The sequence below is a fragment of the Diadema antillarum genome, unplaced genomic scaffold, assembly GCF_040938485.1.
Source record: "Diadema antillarum isolate AM-2024a unplaced genomic scaffold, OU_Dant_1.0 seq00000048_RagTag, whole genome shotgun sequence".
Classification (NCBI taxonomy): Eukaryota; Metazoa; Echinodermata; class Echinoidea; order Diadematoida; family Diadematidae; genus Diadema; species Diadema antillarum.
Genome location: NW_027271157.1, coordinates 720,335 through 736,938, shown reverse-complemented (window position 1 = coordinate 736,938; position 16,604 = coordinate 720,335). Strand labels below are relative to the sequence as shown.

The window sequence follows — 16,604 nt, the reverse complement described above, 5'->3', positions numbered from 1 at the left end:
CCATCTGCATAATGAAAACACCAACGTAACTTTGAAATACAAAAAAAAAAAATAAATAAATGAATAAATTAGTGCAGGCCGAACTAAAGGCCAAAGAGTGACCTACATATCCTAAGCCCGCCGCACACTATTGGAATACGACTCACGACTATGACTGACCGACTTTGGATTTGAAAAAACAAAACAAAACAAAAAACAACTCGTTTATGCTGAAGCTGCTGTGACTTGTTCAGGATCCAAACTCTGTCAGTCCTATAGTCGTGAGTATGGGATGGGCTTTATTCCATCAAGGAGCTTCAAGCTCTGATTCCATCCTCGATCGACTGTATCATGGAGCTACTGGCACTGTTCTCCACGATTGCGTCATAACGAGGCAGGTTTGTGAAAGTCTTTCCCTCTTCCTCTCTCTCTCTCTCTCTCTCTGCAATCTGATCACTCCATCTCTGGCGTGGTTTCTTCTTCCTCTTTTTTTGTGAGTCTGACCCGACTCAAGGTCAATAAACGTTCGATCTATTTCTGTACCCGTGTCAAGACAGGTGGACTGGAACACTCCCTGGTGTCAGTGTGCTTGTGAGTATGTGTGTGTGTGTGTGTGTGTGTACTGTGTGTGTATGTGAGTGTGTGTATGTGAGTGTGTGCGTGTGTGTGTGTTGCTGTTCCAAACGTAAACCAGCGCGAGCGGGTATTGCATTCATGCATGCATCTGGTCGGGCTGGGAGCTGGTTGAGGTGATGTCTTCCTTCATGTACAGTACTGAATGAATAGAGAGTTCCCGTCTCCCCGGTAAACGACCTCCCTGGTAAAACGATCGACTGCTGAACAGGGCATGCTAAGGCTGCTTACAAGATAGATGTCATCTATCTCAAAGCAAGTCCGCGTGATAGTCTAGCACTGTGGTGGAGCCTCTAAAATCACGAGAGTTTACCAACATATGAATTCAGACAATATTAAAAATATCTAACTACATTAAAATATCATGTAGGAACTACTGTCTTATTTGGCAGCACAGCAAGTCACTTCTCACCACCGCAGTGTTGTCAAGTTGTGTGCGCGTACAATCTGTATGTATAATCCGTGCTTCGCTGCATAGCGAGCCTCGATCTAACCAGGGTGGCCGGTGGTGAGTAAAACGCAGCGCCTAGTAGTATACAAAGTATCCTGATGCATATCTGATCGCCTCAAAGTTGCCGCAGCTATACTCGTCTTTTTTTCCCCTCCGGCAGGATTGACCACTGTTTATGGTCTTCGTATTTGTTTTTGTTTCCCTCCTGCAATGGCTGCTCTATGTCAAACCCGTCTTCGTGTACCATACTACTAGTCCTAGTACACACAAGTCGTACATCCTCGCCTCATGTACCATAATCTGTGATCACGCATTGTCGGCACTGTACATACCGCTCGCATGCATGCACGCATTACCGCATCGCACAAACAGCTTCAGAGGAGTGTTAGCGCTGCGGCACTGCCCGGATAACTGGCGGTCACAGAACTCTACACAAGTTCTGTGCTGGCGATCCGGTTCTCACGAGTTACACGCAGAATGATCGTTGAGGGAGCTATATAAAGATTCGAACGATTCGAACGAGCCGTTAGTATTTATTGACGTTGTACAGCGTCGATAATATCCGAAACCATTATTGCATGATTACTAAGACATGAGAGCACTTTGGGGCGAGTAAGTCTCACTGTGTTGGTTATATGAAAGGTACTTTAACCTGAAACACAAACTAAGACAAGGCAATCTCAGGGAAACTTTGTAAAGGTACCAAAACTTCATATTATCTTTAAACCGCTCGGCCACGGAGGCGTCATAGTGGTTCAGGGAGACTCAAGCTCGATTACCCAACGGACCACCGGCGTAAATTTGCATAATTAGTTTACTAAAAATAGAAAACCAATATTTTTTCTATTGTATGACAATGTAATCTTGTAGTTGACATCTGGCTCTATCTTCAGGCAAAATTTTGCGGCGATCACGCGAACGGCGGCCGAGATCTGAAGGGGGGGGGGGGGGGGGGGGGGGTCAAATAGATCCCCCTCAGTAAAAACTTGGTCTTAACCCATTCAATACTGAATTCTGTAATCCCTATAGACTTAGTACACAGGTCACCAGGTTCCCGTATGGAACGGGTTAAATAGCCCAGATAGAATAGGGTTAAACCGCTCGGCCACGGAGGCGTCATAGTGGTTCAGGGAGACTCAAGCTCGATTACCCAACGGACCACCTTTCAAGTCTTTATGCGCATATTCCCTTTCGAGACAGAGAGTTGCGAATATATATTATATACTCCATATATCGGAGATATTTTTGTTTATTTTTCAGACGAATCCAGAATACTTATCGGAACGTTGCAGCAGGGAGAGTCCATTAGCTGGGTTTTACCCACAGATGTCATATGGGAAAGGAACAGTAAGTAGCGCGTATGCGACATCTAATGCAGCTATTGATCACGTTGATGTCAATGCACATGAACATTTACACTTGTACAAATATCTATTTGTGTGTACATTATGCAAACAGTATGCATATTATTTACGTATATATATATACAATGTATATGATATATATATATATATATATATATATATATACTTCAAATTCATCAAGGTCATTTTTATCGTTTACTCATGAACAATTTAGCAAATACTTTGATCAACTATCTTGTGATAAAATTTCAGAATATTATTCGTCTTCCTTACATATTATGAGCAAATATCCAAATGCAATGCAATCATTTTATAGCACGTATTAATTTCATTAAAATGATAGATGGTACAGTTATGGTTGAGATGAGGCGTCAGGTTCTTGATATTTTTGGGAAGATGATGAGAAACCATTTGTGAAATATGAAAGAACAAACAATGCCTTTTTTCTGAGCAGAATGCATTATTTCGGAAGTTTGATGAAAATCGATTTTGAAACGGCTGAGATATCCAAATACAAAATGGTACTGATAAAACAATGTGGGTCAAACCTTATAAATTGTGGGCTTGTTCATATTTCATAAGTAGTTTCTCATTACCTTAGAAAAAATAACAAAAGATAAAAAATGAAGCCCCATCTCAATCTAAACTATACCTCTCCTTTAATGTGAGTATTCTAATTAGAATTTCATTTTGTCCTGCATGTTCAATACACGTTTTATATTGACCAGTGACTACTGCTGTAATAATTGTTATTTGTATAGTGCTGTTAAGTCTTCCAATGTTTTTATTTGTTGTTTGATATGTTTCAATAGAGATATGATGTACTACAATAGCTGTTAGGTACTAGACAGATACATAATAATATGTATGTTTAGTACATTTCATTTTGTCTTGGCTATATATGAATATATGCTTTTTTGTCATTTTTAATTCCATTTTCGCTCGTACCGTTGGGGTGAGAAGCACTTCACTACTGAAGACGACTAAGCATTGTATACTTCATACTTGTTATGACAGTGATAATTGTAAATGAGCTGTGATTGATCTTACGCTCGATGTATCGAGCTTTAGATTAACATGATGATGGTCCCCTGCATTTCATTTTTATCATTTCCTATTGCTTTCTTTCATATATGATATTCGTTCTTGAAAAAAAAAAAATGTATGTAAGATCCAAACGTTACGAATATTAGCTGTGTAAATGACTATGTAAGTATTTGTATTGTAAGATTTGTATTGATTTTGAAATGCAGAAATAAAAACTGTACTGAACTGAACTGAACTGAACATTGATTTTTACACCGTTTCGGAAAGATACCTTGCATAAGCTTGATTTCAAGGGGATCTCCCCACGACCTCTACACCCGGTACTTATACAGCCATGGACAGTCATCCATGAGTCATACAGCTAACTACATGTAGACACACATCCAAAAGTCACACAGTCTACAAACTCGATACCAGGCAAATAGATAGATTAATAATTTAATGAATAAAGAATGAAAAGACCACCTCTAGAAAAAGAAGGCCCTTGAGCTAGATACTAGGAAAATAAGGCCCACGAGACTGAGACTAGGCAAATAAAACCCAAAAACTCTACACCAGAAAAAAAAAAACAAAACAAAGCCCATAGACCGACATAGCAAACATTTTGTGCATTACAGGCATAATCTACCATTTGCAGATGAAACAAAAACCCAACATTAGCGCTTTAAAACAGCTACTGTAAAAAGTTGAATCCGTGTAATCAATGTTAAAGTATTGTAAAGTACACAAAATGGGAACAATAGTTATAATGAAAATGTTGCCAGACTAAACCGCTTACGCTTACGGTTTAATGAGAAAAATACGGATATCTCCGCATATGTAAAGGACGTGTCACACCAGACTTGTGTGCGACTTGCAAAGAACAATTTTGACTACCCGGAGGTCCCCGAAGATATACGCACATGACAGTACCTAGCATGTATCTCAAAAGTAGTCGCCCGGAGGTGCGCACGCACATTTTTTTTTTTTTTTTTTTACCCTGTCACACCTTTCCGGGCAAGCTACTCGGGCTTTCCTTCACTAAGTTGTCAGCCCCCACGCGACTGGTACAAAGGTCGCACAGTATACTCGCAAGTATAACGCGTCCAGCAAGTAAGACACATGCGCTGACTCGCACAAATCCTTTTCCGCCCTCAGGAATGTCCGGTATGCTAGGAAATCCCTACACGTAACAAGCCCGAGTAGCTTGCCCGGAAAGGTGTGACAGGGCCTAAACACGAATGCGGGTAAAAACATATGCGTGCGCACCTCCGGGCGACTACTTTTGAGATACATGCTAGGTACTGTCATGTGCGGATATCTACGGGGACCTCCGGGTAGTCAAAATTGTTCTTTGCAAGTCGCACGCAAGGCTGGTGTGACACGGCCTTTAGGCTTTATTGCGATAATGAATTATGGTAGGATGTTTTGAGATACATCAGACCTACACATATGCATCAAATGTGATATCTTTGATATCTGTGATATCTAACATTTTGAAAATCACTCTTTTCAAAGGTAAAACAGGACCATTAAGCCCCGTGATGAAATGTCGTTCTCGTGGGCCGTTTTGCCTAATGTCGAGTTCGTGGGCCTTGGTTAGCTAGCTGATCAACCGTATATCCAGTCACGTGTGGGCCTATTTCATGATGTGGAGATTATGGGTTATCTCGTAGGCCGTATGATTGTGGGCTGCATGACTCGGTATTATATGATTCGCGGGTTTTTTTAATTGCATTAAACCTAATATAAATCTTAAAAGCAAACTCTATGAAACCGGCCCTTGGATTGGCAAACTGTATTCCTTCTCTCTATCAGTTTCAACATTTTCATTACTTCCAAACAAAATTTCAGATGGGCGTGCCCCGTTCGATGATGATCGAACGGAGGAGATTTTTGTGCGCCAGTCCATCTCGAAAGTCGTGGTCACCATCATGGGTATCATCTCCGCTCTCGGCGTCGCTCTTGCTCTGGTCTTCCTCGGTTTCAACGTTAAGAACAGGAAGAAACGGTAATCCGAGTTAAAAATCAAAAGTTCAAAGGTCAATAATCAATCATAATGCAATAGTCCCTCCGAATGGCGTTACGGTACTTAGCCATATCAGAATCTTGAATTCGAATAATGTTACAGCATATTGCCCTGTAACGTTTAGTCCTACTGATACACAGTTGAATTTTAAGTGTGTTATATTGCAAATATTATTTGCATACATGCACAAATCTTCCTTTTTAATGAAATAGCGACGTTTCTACTGAGGCATAATTTACCATTTGCAGAAGAAACAAAAACCCAGCGTTTGTGCTTTGAAATAGTTCTTAAATGTGAGTTAGGGATAGAAACAACCAATGTAAAAATTTGAGTGCGTGTCATCGATGTTAAGTATTGTTAAATAGACAAAATGTGAACAATATTTACAATAAGAATGTTTCCAGACTAATCTACAATTATGGTTTAATGAGAAAAATAATGATAACTCTTTACATTTTAGGCTTTATCAAAAAAAAAAATCTATATGGTAGAATATTTGTGACACAACAAAACTACACATATGCATCAAATGTGATATCTTCAACATTTTTTTTTTTAAATCGCTGCTCCCAAAGGTAAACGGGACCTTTAAGATACATAGGGACAATATAAACATATCAGCAGTGTGATTTCAAACGTCATTATTGCATGTGTGCCGATGATTTTGTAAAAATAATTTTTGCACAAATCGATAAATAATCTGTGTACATTTCCGTGCATAAACACGAGAAAGGGCAATTTGTATATCAGTTGTAATCTAAATAAGAAATATGTATATATATATATATATATATATATATATACGATATGTATACAAATCACTAAATCCAGCATCTTTTTTAAGAAGACACAACAATCTTGTCTAGTCATTTATTACTCAATTCATATAACTTTTTATTCTTCAAACATAAACAGATATAAAATACTATGACGCTGAAATACACTAGAACTTAACTAAATACTGCCTATGGGTTAAGTGCTATTTTCCCCTCCTTTGTGTCAACTGACTTTCTTTTCAATTAATTCGAAAGACACATCAAGATGTCAAGTCCGAACCTCAACAACCTCATCATATGTGGAATCTGCCTCGCTTATATCTGCGTGGTCCTGCTTGGGATAGATCTTCCCTACATCTCCGAGAATAATCAGGCTCGCATCTGCGTGGTGAGTGTAGTACTTTAGGTCTCCCTGGCTTTGCTTTTGTCATCTTGTGACTGTGCATCACAAAACGAACACAAAGCCGCACCCCTTGATTTTATGTGAGGACTCAAAAAAAGGTGAAATGGGTCAACCGAGTCATTCTCGAGTTTGTCATATTGTCTGAAAGAGCTATCCTTCGTCTACATTATTCTTTAGTTTGGGATCATGACATGAATGGGAAAGTGTGTTTTCGGTAGTTTTTCTACAACCCTTTTTTGGAGGAGAATAGAATGATCAGGTGTGTCTTACTGTATCCCTTTTCATTTGTTGAAATCCTTTACACGCTTTTCACTTTGAAGTCTATAACTTTTTAAAGGATTAATCTACTGCTTTGAAAGTTGGCAGTAATCATGAACAGAATGTGGTTATTAAACATGCTTAATTTCAGCCTAATCTGATAATCCCTTCATTGTTGTTGTTCCGGTGGTTTCCATCTTGTGTTCTGTCCCTTTCATTGCACAGCTAGCACGGCTTGGTAAAGATTTAGCGCTTGAATAGACCCTGTACTTCAGAGCCTCTTTTCTCAGTTCACTCTTTTCCAGAGTGTGTGTGTTCTTTCTAGTATTTAAATGTGTTAGGGGAGTCCATTTGATATGAGTTATACATCATTTCAACGCTTAGAGTCTGCTCCTTAAGAATCTGCCCTCAAATAAAAATCCATGTCTGGCGACTTTTTGTTTGTTTTGTGGTGCAGGGTCACATTTGGTATTTATCTACATAATATTTCTATGGAGAAATAGAGAGTAATCTATCAGGGTAGCCCAATCATTGAAAAAAGTGATCTCCCTTAAGAACATATTGCTATAAAACAAAGTACTGATGTGAAAATACACTTTTATAACTGATGTTTTCTGATTGTTTCAATTTGAAAAAGAAAAGCATATAATGTAGATGTAGGTCTACGTAAGATTATATTTTCCGTTTACCAGACAGGCTTTCACTCTTTGAATTCTCTTACATTTTATGGTTTTATCATGTTATATATGGTTTTAAGATGCGTCGTACATTGCAAGTATTCTAAAATATTTTCACAATACAATCACGTTAAGATTCATTTTCTCCTGCAAACATATTGCACGCGAATACACTTTTAATAAATGGGTACATGTAGGCGAGTGTATTGTTACACTTTAGAAAAGTCCGATGATAAAGAATTTTCAAAAGAAAAAGCTTGAGAGAGGTTGTGAACAATAATTCAGAGGCTCAAGCTAGTTCAGTTACCACTATGTGGAAATCTACTCCATGTTCGAGGTTGACTCTCATGAACAGTGTGAAACCAGCCAAAGAATGATAGTTGCAATCTTAATACATTAGGTAATTGTGATATAGAATCTCATAAGATTTCCCAAAACGTGAATAAAAGTGATAATGACAAACTCCATCTACATGAAGTGGTAATTTCATCCCTTCTTCGATCACCACACGTTCTTTGTCTAAACATCCTTACCCTTAACAGAGGAAAACAATGAAGTTAAAATATTTTTGAAAAAAAGTATTTTTCTTTCCATGATTCTATAGTAACACATATGAAGAATAATGAAGTCTTTTAGAAGTTGTGTTCGTGTGTGTTTCTCACTCAGTCCCGCATATGGCTGATTTCGTTGTCATTCACCGTGGCGTTTGGTGGAATGTTTACTAAGATGTGGAGAGTTTACAATATCGTCATCAACAAACGCACCATGCGAAAGGTAAAAAATGTATGTAATCAAATGCAGGTTCTTCTTCACTTTCTATTTTGCTATCTAGAATTCACTCTTTGAGAGTGTGTAATGACGTCATCATAAATGTTCAAGCATACAACCGAAGTTTTGCTTGTATATAACCTTGATGATTTCGTATGTATTTGATTATAATCATGTTGCTGCCGTATTTTGCATTTAATTTTCATAAAGGGTAGGTCTATATTACCAATGCTTTGACAATGGATAAGTACTAGGTGTTTCAATTTTGTTGAAGGTGATTCGGATGTGAAAGCATGAATCAGTTTCATTAAATCTAAGATTGATTTTGAAGTGAGGTTTCAGATTTTGGTCAAATTTTAACCCTCTGTACAAATACGAACTTTGCACAGGAACCAATGATTTGTATGTGAGTGTGTGCTGACAATGGCCCTGAACAATGGACATGCCTGAACCACCTGTTGACGAGGCGTCAGTCTCGCGCTCCCAGGCACATGAATGCTTAATCAATAATTCATGTGGATTGCCCCGGGCTCTGCTTGTCTAAAATCATGCACGGTAAAGGGTAAAATGCATGCACATGGAAAAAGTAAGCATATGCTCGCAAAAACCACATTTCATGCCAGCTGGCAATTATTTTCAAATTTTGCTTTCCATGTCACTAAATCTGGGATATGAATAAGCATTAATGATCTAAAGTTCTTCATTTTGATATTTTATTAATAGTCTGACAAATTTGTTGCTTTTCGATAAAGAGAGATCTTTTTTGGTAAAGAGTTCAGCAGCATTGTTCATTGGGGCCATTTGTTTCATAGTTGTGAATAGATCTATTTAAGGCTCCGTATACATAAATGTATACTCTAATTGATTTTCTTTGCTTCCTGTCACCTTGTTTACGACAGAACAGAAGGTATTCATTGGAATTTCGTTTTTCAGAAGTAGGGAGAGCACTGTCGCCACTCAACGACAGTGTCGGCAGGCATTTGACTTTACACAGATACTGCTAGCGGCTGAATAAAAACTACTTGTGAGAGTTGAATTTCTCATGAATAAATAATGAAGCATTCAAACCCTGGCCATTGTTCAGGACCATAGTGTTAACCGCACACTCCTATACACACCCATTGACCCCTGTGCAAAGTGAAAGTTTTCTACTGAGGGTTGAAAATAGAGCAAAATCTAGAACCTAGCTGTGAAAGTAATCATTGATTTCATGAAACTCATTTATGCTTTCATATTTAAACTACCTTCAACAAAATTGTACACTATTCAGCTATCACTGATATCAATGACAGTGTTATCTGATGAATAGTTCATAAATTATTGAGAATCAAAAGTGGGAAATGTTTTTGAAACACCTAGTACGAACAACACTTCTCCTAAAATGTACTTTTCCAGAGACCTGCTTTCTTTCCCTATTTTTCAGGAATGTTTTTTCAGGACTGATGTTCGATTTCCTCATGAAACTGTTATAAAGAGGAGCCAGGCATCCTTGACGCGGGCAGTAATCAAGTTATTTTTAACGAGGAGCACGATTCACAAATTCAATCACAGAGTAAAGGAAGACATATCCAATATCAGAGGTATCATTACGCGAGAATCGAGCGTATCCCGTATTCATTTTGTTGGTATTGTTTTCTAGTACGGTTACATTTCTTTTATCCGTGTAACGTTTGAATCTCAGCGATGTCCGAGACATCGGAATCCGAACAATCTTTTGTTTTGTAAGCGAAAAGGATAAGGTAGGGGATGGTCAAAATAAAGTGACGCATCTTTGGGAAAAGCCGAACTTGAACAACAACACACACAAAAAAAAAATAGAGGACAAAGTACGTAATGTCAAGAGTTTTATTGCAAGTCAACAATTTGGCAGTCATTTTTTTAATCTCATCGATGTCTGAGACTTTTGAAGCCGAACAATTTTTTGTTTTGTAAGCGAAAAGGATAAGGTAGGGGAAGGTCAAAATAAAGTGACGCATCTTTGGGAGAAGCCGAACCTGAACCAAAAAAAAAAAAAAAATAGAGGGCAAAGTACGTAATATCAAGAGTCTTTGATATTAAAAGTCAACAATTTGGCAGTCATTTTTGCATCTCATCGATGTTCGAGACTTCGGAAGCCTAACAATCTTTTGTTTTGTAAGCGAAAAGGATAAGGTAGGGGAAAGTCAAAATAAAGTGACGCATCTTTGGGAGAAGCCGAACTTGAACAAAAAAAAAAATAGAGGGCAAAGTACGTAATGTCAAGAGTCTTATTAAAAGTCAACAATTTGGCAGTCATTATTGCATCTCATCGATGTCCGAGACTTCGGAAGCCGAACAATCTTTTGTTTTGTAAGCGAAAAGGATAAGGTAGGGGAAAGTAAAAATAAAGTGACGCATCTTTGGGAGCAGCCGAACTTGAACAAAAAAAAAAAAAAAAATAGAGGGCAAAGTACGTAATGTCAAGAGTTTTATTGAAAGTCAACAATTTGGCAGTCATTTTTTAATCTCATCGATGTCCGAGACTTCGGATGCCGAACAATCATTTGTTTTGTAAGCGAAAAGGATAAGGTAGGGAAAGGTCAAAATAAAGTGACGCATCTTTGGAAGAAGCCGAACTTGAACAAAAAAAAAAAAATCAAAGGGCAAAGCACATAATGTTATAGAAAGTTAAAGGTGCATTCCAGACGATTTTCATAATTTCACATCATGTAGTACATAAATCAACAGCTCCATGTATGGATTTGTGAAATTTATTGTGGTTCTTGAGCAGAGAAAAATACTTTGAAAAAAACCTTAAACAAATTACACTGAACAAGGATGATGACATAGGAGGTTCACATATTTCAGAAATGTAGCAGAGTAATTCCATTACAATTCCGCTTGCTTGGGAGTTCACCTGTGTATAATCTATGCATGCCTTCTTCTTTTGTTCTGCTTCCTTGAGCCCCAACTCATGCATTATTATGGTGACTCTGCCATGTTATCATCCTTGTTCATTGCAATTCTTTCTTAATTTTGAAAATATTCGTATTCTTTATCCCAATTATCACAAATTCTGAAACTCTGTCCTCGGTATAACTTATTTATAGTTATTCTAATGTAAAAATCTGAAAATCATCCGGAGGTCTACTTTATAAATTTGGCAACAATTTTTTTTTTTCAGTATTTTGATAACTGCACCGCGACGTGAAATCAACCTGGGTAAGCCATCGCTGCCCGCTAACACGCACACACGCTATTAAAACAAACTCAAATGATGTGAAAACATAGGGTCTTAATGAATATACAGTGCTTGCGTCCTTGGACGAGATTTGTTTACCTGCGGCGTCTATGACACGCCAATCCGAAATACTATGTTTATCGCCGATAAACACTGCTTATCGGCGATAAACAAAGTCTTTCGCCGAATGAACATAGTTTTCCAGAAAACAGAACTCTGTTTATCACTCGATAAACATAGTTTTTCAGAAAAAACAATGTTTATCGGCCGATAAACTTATCTTTTCGAGCGAAAAACATAGTTTATCCGAAAAAAACTGTGTTTATCACTCGATTAACATAGTTTTTCGCTATAAACTATGTTTATCGAGTGATAAACAGAGTTTTGTGGAAAAATCTATGTTTATTGGGCAAAAAAAAACATTGTTTATCGCCGATAAACAGTGTTTATCGGCGGTAAACATAGTTTTTCGGAATTATTGGACAAATGGCGTGCCATACAGTGTAGGCGTCCCTCGATCGATTTATCCAGGTTAGAACAGGAAATGGCTACCTAGCAATGCTGGTTTTATGGCAGGGGTTGTACTCGGGACGAATATTAGAGAGGAAATCGGGTCCAATTATAAGTTCTGATAAAAAAAAGTAAAATCTGTATGTTCAACTCTAAAAAGATGGCTGAAATCGGATGAAAAATGGGAACGTTATGAAATTTTGAAGTTTTGATAATTTCTTCAAAACAGTTCTTGTGAAATGGGTATGGATATGCAAATGAGTGAGATAACAATGTCATACCCTCACAATTTTCCATTGATTGTGTATTGAAAAAACAAACAAATGACGAACATTCAATGTTTCTCTCAGTGAAGTCTGAAACATTACGTTATTCCATGTTGAATAACATCAGAATAGTGTTCAGTTAGATATACGAGGAACTGAGCCTCGGGCATAATTGCGTTTGTCTGAAAAACTGGAAATTTAAACATTTTATGTACAAACTACTATTATGGTAGGTTGTGAGGGAATGACATGCTCACCTCCATTTTCATATCATTATTCACATTGACTGTTCAAGAACTGTCCCCCCGCCCCCGCCCCAAATGTCATAACTGTCTAATATTTCACTCTTTCTTATCAGACTAACTTATGTTTCGACTGGATTTCCCCGTTAAAGCCCGCCGCCGATCCAAAGTCTGTCAGTTGTATAGTCGTGAGTCGTATAGTGTAAGGAGAGCTTAAGATACTATTTTCGTGCCATGACTGTTGTGATTCTCTTAAGATATCCCAGCTCTCTTCTTCCTAATCAACTTGTGTCCTATGCTCTAGGTCATCAAAGACCGCCATCTGGTGGCGATCATTGTCATTCTCCTCATCATCGATGTCGTCATCCTAATCACGAAGCATATCATCGACCCTTACCGCGTGATCGACGAGATGATAGAGCAACCACGAGTAAGATCAGAAAAGAAACTAAAAATATCGCTATGGCGACAGGTATACCTCCGTCATCGTGCATGGTTCTCCCCCAAGGGGTTCTCCAAATAGGTCTATAGTACATGTTGACAATGTTTGACGACTATATTTAACAAAACTGGCAAAATATTTAAAGGGACTGTACAGTACTTGTTGAGGTGGGTATTCATGTTTTTTACATTCCTAAGTGAGATTATGAGAAATCTTTTATGAAATATGAAAGAGCATGTAATTTTAAGAAGGATTCAACGTTTATTTGATGAAAATTGATTTTCAAATGGCTGAGATATCCGATGATAATAATTAAAGGTTACAGGCCACAACTTTATTACGATCTCTTTGTTTCACCTCGTTTTTGGATATCTCGGCCACTTCAAAACCGATTTTCATCAAATAAACATTTGATACCCCTTAGAATTGCATGCTCTTTGACATCTCATAGAGTGGGTCCTGAATATCTCGCAAAACGTTAAATGCTATAATCCTCACCGCGATCAGAACTGTACACACCCTTTAAAATGAAGCGCTTGTCACAAATGTGTTGAGTCGTCAAATTCCTTGAACTAGGTTTAATTGAATCAATGGCTATGATTATTGTATAAGACAGCAAGTATTTGGGGATTTGAAGACTTTTACTCAATCTTAGACCCTTGTAAAAGTTTATACATTGAGTAACTTCAAAAAGGAAAAAGAAAAAGTGCAATTTCAGCATTTTAACCTGGCCTTCAACCTTTGACCCTATGACCCTAAAATTTCCAAGAGAATCATTGTCAGGTAGTATATGCATAAAAATGTACAAAGTTTCGTGATCATGAATTGAGCCACTTACAGAGGAAGAAGTGAAATTTAGAATTTTCTCTTGACCTTTGACCTTTTGACCTATGACCATTTTACCCAAAACTTTCCCCTAGAATATCTGTTGGGTAATACATACATACGCTATTCTACCTTAAGGCTTCGCATAGATATGAGGGAAACTTTGAAATTTTGAGGAGTTGACGCTGACCTTTGAAACTTGTCCTTTGACCCATGACATCAAATTTTCCAAGATAATCACTATCAAGTAGTACATGCATTATGTACTAAGTTCCACGAATTAAGATACCTTAAACCATTTCCGAGACATGGAGAATGAGGTAAATTTTTAATAGTTTCACTCGACTTTTGACCTTTGACCTCATGGCCCGAAACTTTTTCCAGAGCAATACACTAATTTTCAAGAAAATACATACAGGGACAATTTGTGGCGGAGGCATAAAAAATAGAATCTCTACAAAGTCGTCATGCAGTGTACATGAAAAGCGGGTCTAGGGCATTAACCACTGGGCAATTGCCCGAGACCCTTCCCCAGGCTGTAATCCTAATCCTAATCCTAACCCTAACCCAAACCTTATACCACTTGTTAGCAGGGGGTAATTGCCTGGATACAATGAACAACAATCACTTTTAAAATATGATCCAGCCAATGTTGGCTTCGTCAAATTCAGTAAAATCAAGCAACCATTGCAATTATCATTTATAGGTTCTAACGACTGCACCAACCGAGAAATCTAGTGTTAATTATCGTTTAGCACACTATGATATTGGGTGCCAGTATAGGGCTAGATCATTTCATGTTATTCAACAATATTAGACATTCTACTCGTACGTACTTTTTTCTTTTTAATTGCCACATTTGTCACCTCATTAGGCCAGGGTATTTTTTGAATAAATTATTCTTCTGGTGCGGGGGGAAGGGGGCGTCCTTGAGTTCCCATCCCCTCCCACTTTAGATAATTAAGGAGCTTTAGATTTGAGAACATTGCGTTGGGCGTTCTTTCTCCCTGCGTTGTGTGAAGAGTAGCTTAGATTACGCGGAAAGGCAACATAATTGTTATAAAAACCAAAATGGCGCCCTCATATGATCGGTGCATCAAATACTTTCTGCGCTGTGAGTTGAGCGGACGTAAAAATGCCCAGAACGCGTAATGAAATAACTTAGACGACGCGAGGTACAAATATAGATTGATACGCGATTCTGCGCATGCTCAGAACTTGTTTTTTTCACTCTGAACGTCCCCGTCGTGAAAATCTAAAGCTCCCTAAAATCATAGACTCCAACTCTCCCGCTTCCGACGTGAGATCTTCCGCCGAAAGTCCATTAATTTTGCAAAATCTCCCGTTCTCCCGCTAGAGACTTAATTTCTTCCGCCCTGGCCGTGTGTCTTAGTCTTGAATTGATTTCTCATTTAGTGTCATCGTATGTTGAAAAAAAAAGCCTGAGATTGCACGAGAGAGCTGCATCTAGAACCCTTAAGCTTCCAGAGCCCCAAAGCGGGCCCAGCGCTTCGCGCTCGTGATGGGCGCGAACCGCAAATCAGTTTGGAGTCTCCCGTTTGCTAGGGGTTTCAGGCAGGAGAATCCCGTCAGACGGCAGCACCTGATAATTCGCTCGTATTTATTCAACTCGTATGCAAGCCCGCTCGAGGCTTGCATACGTAATGAGCTGCGTAAGGGGATTTTGTCCTTGGGCTTTCGGCAACAAAAATGCAACTTATATTCACAAATGTGGTATCAAATTCAAGGGAAATGTGTACGCTATCGTCACATGTTACTCAAATTATCTTAAATGAAAAATATCATAGCGTAATTTGAGCTTGAAAAATGATAAAAAAGTAATTCGTACAGTAGACGTTCAAGACGTCAAAAGACCAAATTCACCTTGCGTCTCAATGAAAATGCATTATGTGGTAGTCCATCTCTTAATCTTTGTATCTATGTAAATATCTTGACAATTTGTTACTTAATCCGGTCAGGAACCAGTAAAATATACATCGATGTCAGTGCTGGTCAGCTTGAAACCGTGCAATCTCAAGAGCAAGCTCTCTCATTGGACAGCGCTTGCATTCAGTGCTTGCATTACGTCATTACGCTACTACGGTTTCATGCCACGTGCGTGCATAGCGCATGCTTGCATACAGGCACGCCTGTAGTTCAAGCCTAGTTCAAGCACTGAATGCAAGCACTGTCCAATGAGAGAGCTCTTTCGCGCCACTGTACACTTTGTGTGGAGCATACTTCCGGCTTAAGAGTGAATTTCACAGACATTTCAAAACGGAAAAACTAGTATAAATCATGCTTGCGTCTCCTTGACTTAAATATATGATGAGCATCTAAGTTTCCTCTCTAAGAAAAAGCCAAAATTCGAAACAACAGTTTCTTAATCCGGTCAGGAACCAAAAACGAACCTTAGACGACAAAATCTTCCGTGAAAAGCAGGTAAAATTTACACAAATTCAACTGATTATATCGTCATGATAAGAACCGATATTATACGCAAATTTGGTATCAAAATGAAGATCAAAGTCTGGAGAACAATTTATCGTGGCTTGTAGCCATGATGAATGTTTGTACAAGTCACTACACTGTGAAAACCATAGCCCTGTTAAACTCTCGCAAAATCTCGCACGTATACGAGACACCTTTCGAACGCAAAGATCGTCAACGAGAGTGCTGAATAAATCTTGCCGGATCGGCTCATTAGCATACGTCCTGCGGTCTGACTGAATCTCCAGGGGCCCGTTGCATAAAAC

General features: G+C 38.4%; 1 protein-coding gene across 1 annotated transcript in view; it reads left to right on the top strand.

Moving 5' to 3' along the window:
- Nucleotides 1-16,604, top strand: part of LOC139725513 (gamma-aminobutyric acid type B receptor subunit 2-like) — a 68,149-nt gene that overhangs the window by 49,292 nt on the left and 2,253 nt on the right. The window contains exons 9-13 of the mRNA XM_071636597.1: nt 2,324-2,410; nt 5,308-5,464; nt 6,514-6,646; nt 8,263-8,379; nt 12,886-13,011. Coding sequence (XP_071492698.1) covers nt 2,324-2,410; nt 5,308-5,464; nt 6,514-6,646; nt 8,263-8,379; nt 12,886-13,011 — 620 coding nt within the window. The remainder of the gene's footprint in view (nt 1-2,323; nt 2,411-5,307; nt 5,465-6,513; nt 6,647-8,262; nt 8,380-12,885; nt 13,012-16,604) is intronic.